We start from the raw sequence: 10,593 nt of genomic DNA, 5'->3' as shown, positions 1-10,593 counted from the left end.
CATATTCTGATGTTTAATCTGGTTGATAAGTAGGTACTGTAGATGGATTTCCAATGTAATATTTAATGCATGAGTCAGTGATACAACAGTAAATGTAGTAATGATTTGACTTTCAATGTTTATATATAATATATTAACACAAAATCAATAAAGAAGCAATACATAATATAGACCAGTATGAACACTGGGCACCAATGACTCAGCCACATGTTGTACAATATACAGTAACTAGATACATAACTTCTATGGACTGTGATCTGTACTGTTCTTTGGTCACCAGGTTGTAAATTCTGTTTTTTATAAGAGCCGCCAAGCCATTCTAAAAAATGCTCTTTGATAACTGGGGAATAAACTCACCATCGGGTATCTTTATGCATACACTTTAATGAACTTAACTTTAAACAACTTAACATTATCAAACGTAACACTAAAATAAAGACACAGACACAAGTGCTGGCGTTTCAAAACTGATTGTCAAATGTATTGATTGACAGCTATGATCTAACTATAAATGGTGGCGGCACTAAAGAAAGGTCATACAAAAGAGGGGTAAGATCACCACACGCCATTCACACACCGTTGGTGATCAACTCTCTTATTGCAACCCACCCGTGCAGATGGTGTAGCCCATCCCCTGTCTAGGGGCATGGGCTAATGACATATCGATGTCGGGATAGCGCTTCCACCACTATCTACATACAATTACATATAAACAAGGACCGTTCTTTACCACCGCTGAGAAATAGAAAATTGGGGATGGGATGGTGTGGAAAAACTTCCCAAAGAGGCAGATCACCTGACTTCCTGCCTACTCATAGTCTTACAACTTCTCCCCATCATCTCAGCCTTCGATTTCTTAGTCTTTGCGTTGTACTATGGTTACCAAGAAATTGGCATTGCATCATTTACTGGTCCCTACAATGGAATCCACTCAGGGCTACTGGACTGGTATACGGTTGTTAGGTTGACAGCACTAAGGTCGACATACATTGGGTCAACCGCTGAAGGTCGACATGAGCCATGGTCTACAGATGCAAAGGTTGACATGGGCTTATGTCAACATGTCATTAGGTTGGCACAAACATTAGGTGTACATGGGCTAAGTTAACAGTCAAAAGGTTGACATGGGGTTTTTCATTTTTCTTGAGCCATGTGACAACAAGCAATATTTAATGCTCTAACATCCACTAGGGTGTGGAGGGAGAATAAAATAGGGAACGCGGTGCGCCGATGCGGAGTCCATGTCGACTATGTCGACATTCGGGTAAAAAAGTGAAAACCTCATGTCGACCTTTTGACCTAGCCCATGTCGACCTAATGCTTGTGTTGCCAACCATCTGACGCCATGCTTGTAACACCAACCATCTGAATCAGGCCCAATGAACATCAGAGTAAAGGTGGGTGGGGCACAAAGTGTCCAGTGAGGGTGCCTGTAAATGGGTAACTATGCTAGAGCAGCGGTTTCGTAAGTAAGGGAGTCAAGCCCAAACAAAAAATATGGAAAAAAGGGGGTGTGTGAAACCGCGCTTTTACCTACTAACATGAGCATCAGAGTGGAACATTTTGGGTTTTGTCATTTTATATTTTGACACCACTGTAGATTTATGTCATAATTATTTTAAGATTTTAATTCACAGTAAATATAAAGGGGGGAATTTACTAAGATGTGTATTCTGCTTCACATGTGATGTTGCTATGGCAACCAATCAGATCCTGTCTAACACCTTAAGGGCCAGATGCATCAAGCTTCAAAGAGTGATAAAACGGAGGGTGATAAACAGCCAGCCATTCAGCTAATAACTGCCATGTCACAGGCTTGGTTTGAAAAATGGCAATTATGTGCTGACTGGCTGGTTGTCTATCACTCTCCACTTTATCACTTTTTGAAGCTTGATACATCTAGCCCTTTTTGAGTATAGCCTTTTAGAGCTGGGCCTTTTGGCTAATGCCAGATAAAAGGAACCCTTTAGAATTTTACATTTAGAAACATCCTGGGTGCAAGCAGTGCCCCTCTCCTCGCTTCATAGAGCACTGGCTGCTGCTGCAGCATTGGCATTGGGGAGACTGGCTGCAGGCAGCAGGGCAAGATGTGTGCTGGGTGCTGCGCATAGTGATCACCTGTGCATCAGCATATGCAAACCCTCCAACACAACCCTCTCCATTAGGTACAAAATGCTCTGCTTCTGGACTTCCCTGCCAGTGCCAGTTGCAGGTGGGACTGCACCACTGTCCAATATTCAAAAAGGGGAGCCACACCTACTGCCACCCCAAACATCACTGTCCTGGAATCATTCGCAGTTGATGTGACCCCCCCCCCCCTCTTTGAATATTGGACTGTGCCGGAGCCCCCCTCTATAACTGCCACTGGCAGGGAAGTCCAGCAACAGAGCATTTTGTACCTAATGGAATGGGTCTGGAGGGTATGCCCTGTGCTTAGCCCCAAATCAGTGCTGCAGTGACTAGTATACCCTGCATCTGCAACTCTGTGATAGGGAACACTGATACACACAGAGCCTCAACCCTAGAGGAACCCACAACACAAATCAGCCTCCAGCCTGGGGGGGCCCAATGCTCAGTGAGTCTCCCACTCTGGGTTTTGACAGCTATACCCCCACCAGAAAGCCCAGGCCGGAAAATCAGGGGATTCTATAGGCAAATCCCGGGTCGCACCATTCACCCATAACTCCAGTTGTCTACCTGTAATGAAAGTCTCCTGAAAAACACTAATTAGTAGCAGGGGCACCTTTAAGATATAAGTGTGACCTGGGTAGTTTGGCTAAGCCACAGGAAAAAACCTAGGATTCTAACTATTGGAGAAATCATTTTAGCAGCTGTCATTTTCTGCTGCTAAGTAGTTCACAGTGGGCTACCCCAAGTAACCTGACGTGGCTGCATAATCCCGCGTATCTGATACATATCGGGTATTATGCTTTGCTTGCCTGAGCATGATCCCCAATAAGAAGCCCTTTAGATCTGCAGTAACAGATGGGTCAGGGATCTTATCCCGGATTCCATATGTTACTGCAAGTTCAAGGCATATTTTTAGTGTGAAAAAGACATTTAAAAAATGGCCTGCAAAAGGATAGCCTAATACTTAACTTTTAGGCTAAAATCTCAATAACTCCCCTGCAAAAAATGTTTCTGGCGCTTCTGCCCCCCCCCCTTCCCCTTCCCCCCTGACATTTTGTTGAGAGTTTGGCCCCCAATAAAAATGTGCCCCTTCTTAAAAGGGCAGGAACCTAGCTGCAAGGCCTTGCAGGAAAAGACGTATACCCTGCACATCCAGACATTGGCCATCACAGGGGAAATTACATTTTGGTTCATACAGTAGTTTACTTTTTCCTCCTTATAGTAATACTCATTGCCCGTTAGACCACTTACACACTATACCTTGCATCCTCCCCCATGGAGTTTTAGTGCCACTTACACACATAATGCCCCCAGTAGTGCCACTTACACATATAATTTCCCCAGCAGTACTGCTTGTACACATACATGCTGCTGAAGCAACTACCCTGGGCAGCGATCTTTCACTATTCAACGCTGAGTCATTTAAAATTTGGTTTGGCTTGTGAGCCAAATGGAGCTTGCGGGCTGGCAGCCAATAAAAAATCGGAGCTGTTGGTCCACAAGCTCTGACTGGTTGGTGGCACATTTTAAATGTGGTGACCTGAAACCAGCCATGCATGGAAGTGCCCCCTACAACCCAGGACACCGTGGGGGCTATTGCTACACCACTGCCTACTTCCACAATCAGCTAGATTAATCAGATTTGGTTAGCCTATTAGCAGCCCAGAGTTATTCAGAACTACTAACATTAATATAATATTAAAAGCCATAAAGAAAAAAAATAGTCACAGTTAGAAGGCTACTAAGTTCTGACTTGAGAGCACATTTTAAATATAGATGTACAGAGGACACTGTAGTAATATAGGGATATTTGTACCACCAGGCAACTCCACTAGGCAAACCTGGCAACAGTGGGTTTATCCATACTGGGGTCCCATGAGTAACAGGGACCTGAGGTTAAGGGACACAAAAAACTTCCCAGCCGTGCCTATTAATACTTTTAAAAGTGCCTGCTCCACCTGCCAGCTAAATAACTATAAACAAATTACCAGGCCAGACCAGCACCCGATGCACCCCCCCCCCCCCCCCCAAATACCTGTAACTTTATTAATTCCCAGTGGAATCTACAGATACTGGCACTCAGCTGACTTCCAAAGACAATTCATAATATCAATGATCCAGGTTTATTTCAACCTGTCATCTGTTGATAGGGCATAGATGTAAGTTTACATGGCCATAAGATTTCTGTTGCCAGCAACCCACTAGGTAAAGTTGCTTTTCCAATTAATTGATCACTTGTTAATTGTTACTTTGGAATATAGCGGGTGATTCAGGTTGGTTTGCATCTTTAATGGACAACACCATGTGCACTGCAGGTGGAGCTGATCTAACATGTGCAAAAGAGACTTACATTTGGGTGAGTTATTTTATTTCTGTGCAGGGTAAATATTGGCTGCTTTATTCTTACACTGCAATTTAATTGCAGTTTGAACACACCCCACCCAAATGTAACTCTCTGCACGTTACATCTGCAGCATGGTTTTGTCCACCTGCGAAAATGACAGCGTTGCTTTCAGTTCTTCATCAGGCACATTGTCTGTCCGCTCTTTGCTATGTATTTTATTGCTGACACTCTTTCCACTAGTAAAGCCAGTCACAAGTGTAATCGTAACCATCAAACCCATTGTATTGCTAAAATGAAATACCACTGGCCAAGGACAGCTTGTTATTTTTCCACCTAACATGCAGACTGCCCTTCGAGTTATCTGCCCTTTTAATGGCTTCTTTGAGTCAGTGCCTTAAATAGAAACTCTGAGAACAAGTATTTGGACTGTATCCCACAAAAATGTTTTTGCTTTACCTAAATATAAAGACGTGGGAAAATCATCATGCCCTGGGGGAATCAACCTTATCCCCCTTATCTAAACTAGACTAGGGATAATCTGAACACAGAAAATAAACTAGCTGGCTGTGGTCCATGATATGATTGCTTCAATAAAAATGTAACAGTGGCATCCAACTCCATTGGGAAAAAAGGTAGCAGTATAATCCCATGATATTTATTAAAAGCATTTTGCATCCCTACATTTATGTCCCTTGTAGGAAATGACAGCAGAACACTGTCCCTTGAAAGCCTAAAGACATACAACGTTGCGTGAAGTACATAATACAGAGTTTCTTGAACAGAGTACACAGAAGGAACATGCATCTTTACAAGGCAAGCTATCCTGACATCCCAAACCCTAAAGTTGGGGGTCAGAAAGCGACTGAAGTTGCAGCAAAGGGTAAAAAGACAAACGCGTCTCCTAAATCCTTCCTTCTTCCACGATGCTTGGCAGTGCCACATAACGCAAAAGTGGAACAGAAGTACTTAGAGAGGTTCGTGAGTGTACATGGTCTGTCCCTGAAGGAAACAGTCAAAGCTGAAACAGGAATGAGATACAGGTAGAGTTAACCACATTTTATTTAACCCTTGAATTTGTCAAAATAGGTGTTAAAAAAATTGACCAGCAATTATCGGAATGACCTGTCATTTTTACCTTATATGGGAAAAATAAACTTTTTTTTCATGACATTTTAATTTGAATTCATATAACAAATGTGAGCAACGCTGGCATTTTTAGCCATTATTTTTGGTACAAAGATGTTGGTACTCAAAGGGTTAAATGTGTATTATTTTAGCATGGCAAAAAGCTTCAAGGGACAAAACTTTTATTATTATTATTATTATTGTTGTTATTATTATTATTTTATATTATTATTTCACATTTGTATTGTTGTATATATGAAATCTATTATATGGAAATGGGTTTTCCAAATGCAGAATTGGAGCTCTATTTTAATGAAAAAAAGAATTTACTTACACAGCAAAAAACAAAAACAAACCATGAATACATTGTTTTAAAAAATATAAATAAATTTGTATGGTGCACAAAGTTGGTTCTTAGAAGAACCATGGTTGGTGTCATGGAGTCCCTGAAATATTTGGTTCCTTGGGTCCTGCTTTTTCTTCATGTATACAAGAATAACTTTAGTGCAGTAAAATATTGTTTTTGTCTTTAATGTACCACCTCACGTCTTAAGCAAAGACAACGGGAAGCTTTCATGTGCAAAACTGCAGAAACTTTCCACAAGTACACCGGTCATAGGCCCTTATTCTGGTTGGTGCGGTCGAGCCGCATATGCGGCTCCGACCGCACCAGACGAATCCCCGCCCACCCTACGGATCGCCACGGCCGTCCGTACACGGACGGCTGGCGATCCGCATAAAAATGGTGGAGGCTACGCCTCCACCATGGTGGAGGCTACGCCTCCACCATGGTGGGAGCTGCCCCCTGCATTCGATGGTCGTCGACCATCGAAGGCAGGTCCGCACGCCGCGGCAGCTCCCGCAAGCTGAGACCACACGGACAATCGTCCGTGTGGTAGCTTGTATGGGGGCTGAAAGCTGACATCCGGCGACGTCAGCTTTCCGCCCCCATGAGCTGCGTCATGCCCTCATTTCCATGCATACGCCCCGCGTTTGCATGGGAACGCCCATGAAACGCGGGGCGTACACATAGGGAAATGAGGGGATGAAGCCCCTCACGCCCCTATCCGCCCCCTTTGCGGCGGACGAAATACGTCTGCGGCGAAGGGGGCTGCACATGCGCAGAATGACCTCTGCGCATGTGCAGTGTCAAAACATCGGCGGTACGGCCGCACGCGGGCCGTACCGATCCGATCAGAATAAGGGCCATAGTGTTGAGGATTCAGGAATAAGGGTGTAAGAGTTGGGAATTCATAGAATGCAAATGAAAGCTGTCTTTGGCATGGTCAGAATGTCGACAAACACAGTGCCAACATAAAAAGTGTTGGCACGGACAAAATTTCAACATGTTCACAATTTTCAGCTTAATCCTAAAATTTCCATTGTCGACATGTTTACTGTGCCAACATTTCATGTGTTGAAAATGTAAAGGTCCCAATATTTCGGTTTGTCAACATTTTAACCATGTCAACATTATGGTGTTGACATTGAGTAGTAGTATATTTGCATTTGAAACTACTAGAAAAAAAAAACCTAAACCGGCAGCTACAGTAATTACGGTAGCTAGAATATAATTTCTGAAATATAATAGTTTACACTCAGTAGTCAGACAGGGAATTCAAAAGTATAAAAATGTATGTGTTACTTGAATGGAAATGCAAGGAGACAAATAAGAATAGATCAAATGAAGGAATTTTGATTTACGATGTGGTGTCAATGTAAACATGTCGATATGAACAGATAACCGTTACGCAGTGAGTCTTGAAAATGTAAGAATTTAAAAAAATGTTTTGTATAATTCACAAATTCATTTCATTTCAAAGGATCCCTAAACGCTGAATGCAATTTTTTCCCAAATTGTTATTATAAAAAGAAATAAGCATGCCAGCATGGGTAGGCAGAGAGAAGGGAAAGGCTGAAGCTTGCTTATTAACGGTTCTAACTGTGGACATACTGTAGCATTAGTGTCAGAGGGCCCAAATTGAGAAGATCCAGACTCTGCCTCTATAAAAAGTGTCAGTTCCTACCTTTTTCAGTCTGGGGGTTGTCCATAATATGTATTGAGCATAGCTCGGGGAAGTAATGAGGGGAGGGGTGGACAGCATATACAAGCGCCACTGCAGTAGACCAACTTTTTGGGTTGAACAGTTTGCAGCCCATTGAAGTACAACACGGCTGCGAATCGGCACAGTGTGGGCCCTGAAGCCCCATACACACTAGATGATATATTGTTAATGATATGAATAGTATCTCGTAACTGTCCTGCTTTTCACGGGAATGTCCCTTTTCTTGAGATGTTCCCACGGCCAGTAGTGTCCCGCAGTGTGGGGGGGGGGCAGTTGGGAGTCCCCCCTCTTACCCGTGAATAGCGCACAGCGTCTTTTCCTGCAGCCAGAGGGGCTGTGGGCACAGAGCCGCTGGGTATGCCCACACAGCGGCGAAAATGGGGAGTGGCCTCGCAGGAGCGTCGCGGCCAAACCCCTAACATTTCAGGTGCGCAAAATATCCCTCTTGCTGTAGGTCCAATGTTGGGAGGTATGGTATCATTAACAATATATATTGTTCCTACCGTCTAATGTGTATATTTAATATTACTAACAATCCCACACATCATTAATGAGCCCCTGTCTCTCCTTTCATCTGTGCTACATGTTTACTATATAGTCAATGAGGCATGCTAGCAGCGGGGGCAGGTGACATCAATGAAGAGTGTCTATGTGTTAGGGGCCGCACCGGCTGCGCTCTCATTGCCCAGCCGGCTCCTGGAGTACAGATCCCGGCGGTTGCTAGGCAGCCAGGACGACGCGGCACATCCGGCCCCAAACTTCCTGCAAGCAAGTACCATCTAGCTTGTCATTATTTTTTATTAAGCAACTTAGTGTTTGGAGGGCATCAGTCTACTGCAGTTGTCACGTGTAGTCAGCCCCACTGGGGTACCTGTTTAGGCGGTGGCGTTAGGCCACACATGTTAGTACTTGTATATACCTTAGTTATATTTGTGTCAGTCTGTGTATATACTTTCTGTTCTCACGTCAGCTTATGCTAGGGTAGGGCTTCTCCATCTCCACCCATTTGTATGTTTGTGCCTGCATCTTTGCCAGGTGGGTCTCTTGTCTTTCTTTAGTCCTGTCGCTGAGGGTTAGGCTAGGTTACTGTAGGCAGTGTGGTTTTCTCTCTATTACCACTCCCGACCGGTAGCTGCTCGGGTCCCTTGGGGTTAAGTTCACACTGCCACTTGTTGACGTAAGTCCTGGTGGCATACAAGTAACGGTAGACACATAAAGTCTTATGGGAAAAGGGCTGTTATAGACAAGAAGGCTCGCTTGTGTGCTCTGTGGACTTAGGCCGGGGGGTCCCGGGTGGCTACCCAGAAGACGTCCAGAGGTCCGTCAGCTAGGATTCTGGGCAGCCTGTCCTCATTGGATATTCTTCCCTTCTCTCCTTTCACTCTCCTGCTGGATGTTCCCCAGGAAGCTCTGCCAGGGTTCGTGACTCTCTTCCGGTGAGCATAACACTATGTGCTATACTGTGTGTCGGGGATCACCGACAATTTAGTTACTGCTATCCCTCCAGAGCGAATTGGCTAGTGTGTATGGGGCTTCACTGTGCTAATCACACTCTGGGCTGGCGGGCCTGCAGGATTGGAGCAGTTTTCTTCCCTGAGACTGCCAGTTACATGTGAGACTAGCAGGCATGCCTACCAATAAGAAGCCACTGCACTACCAACTCCTCCAAGTTGCAGAGCACATCGGGAGATAGACTCCAGCTCCGTAATGTGCCTGCACTAGTGCCAATCATGTGTGGAGAGGTGAGCATGCGGGAGATGGGAATGGGGGGATGCTGGAATCCCACAGCCCATAGGTAAAATCTGCCACTGGTTACAGCACACGTGTATTTTAGTAGCCACCTTCCCTGTTCCCATCCACATAGGGTCACTGTCAGTTTGCATCCTAGTCGACACTACGACCTATGTCACTAGACCATCACAGCACTTGCAAAGTAGAAAAAACATTGGCCAACTGTGTAAACATTTGCATTGCGTCCACCCCTGAATCAGGCCCAGAGACTGAAGCTGGTGTGAATAGCACAGAAGTCACCCGGAAACTGGAGAGCTTTTTTACTCCTCACTGCATCTTTCTCACCCTCTAATAAATGCACTGTGTAGTGTGTGTTTCTAATCTCTAGTAAACAACAAAGATGTACTGTGTTTAGTTACATCACCAAGGATTCAGCTTTCTGATGTAACAAAATTCTGGCTATTGCTATTGTTAGCTAGACACGAGTTTACTTGTAGACCTGAATAAATCATTACAACAAACATGTAATCCGTACCCATTGTAGAGCAGCAATGCATCATGGGACTGCTGGCAGTGTGTTAAGCTCTAGACTAGTGTGTTTGCTGGTGAAGATTTGTCACAGTATATTGCGGAATTTGTCCTGACTATAATTGGCTGGTAAACAGCTGTAGCTAATATGAATCACACTTGTTATCCCTCACTTGTTATCCCTCATATATATATGAGGTATGTTGCCTCATATATATATATATATATATATATATATATATATATATATATATATATACTAGGTGACATACATCTTATACAGGCAAAGAGGAAAAAAGGGGTGTATTCCTCCACACGGAAGGAAAGAGGGGAGGTTGGGGCCTACAGGCACTGCATTTTGCAAGATCTATGCAACTATTAATATTAATGTGAAATATAATAGTTTTTTATTATTACATTAACTAAGTCCAGAAACTATGAGCACCTTAATGACAAACAGTGTTTTAACCTGAAAGTAGAAAGGTGCTTATAATTTGATGACTTGACAACATCAGTGTAAGCAGTCTTAGCAGCCAATGAGACATTGACATTAAAATATTCTCTCAGCCAACAGTGTACTCTCATCGAACCTAAAAGTAAGGCCACATATAGAGAAGTGCCCTCAATATTCTGTAATGTTACCATAACACTGCCCCAAATATTACACTG

General features: G+C 43.7%; 1 protein-coding gene and 1 long non-coding RNA gene across 2 annotated transcripts in view; one reads left to right on the top strand and one right to left on the bottom strand.

Moving 5' to 3' along the window:
- Positions 1-4,880: 4,880 nt before the first annotated feature.
- Positions 4,881-10,593, bottom strand: part of LOC146064423 (uncharacterized) — a 45,830-nt gene continuing 40,117 nt past the window's right edge. Inside the window, exon 3 of the long non-coding RNA XR_014471806.1 lies at positions 4,881-5,492. This is a non-coding gene — a long non-coding RNA (uncharacterized LOC146064423). The remainder of the gene's footprint in view (positions 5,493-10,593) is intronic.
- The window catches only part of KCNAB1 (potassium voltage-gated channel subfamily A regulatory beta subunit 1), a 258,194-nt gene continuing 252,786 nt past the window's right edge, over positions 5,186-10,593 (top strand). The window contains exon 1 of the mRNA XM_083177891.1: positions 5,186-5,514. Coding sequence (XP_083034017.1) covers positions 5,273-5,514 — 242 coding nt within the window. The 5' untranslated portion in view covers positions 5,186-5,272. The remainder of the gene's footprint in view (positions 5,515-10,593) is intronic.

This window comes from Crinia signifera, chromosome 3 (genome assembly GCF_055691185.1).
Source record: "Crinia signifera chromosome 3, ASM5569118v1, whole genome shotgun sequence".
In the NCBI taxonomy this organism is placed as follows: Eukaryota; Metazoa; Chordata; class Amphibia; order Anura; family Myobatrachidae; genus Crinia; species Crinia signifera.
The sequence above is the reverse complement of the archived record's forward strand: the minus strand, read 5'-3'. Positions and strand labels throughout refer to the sequence as shown.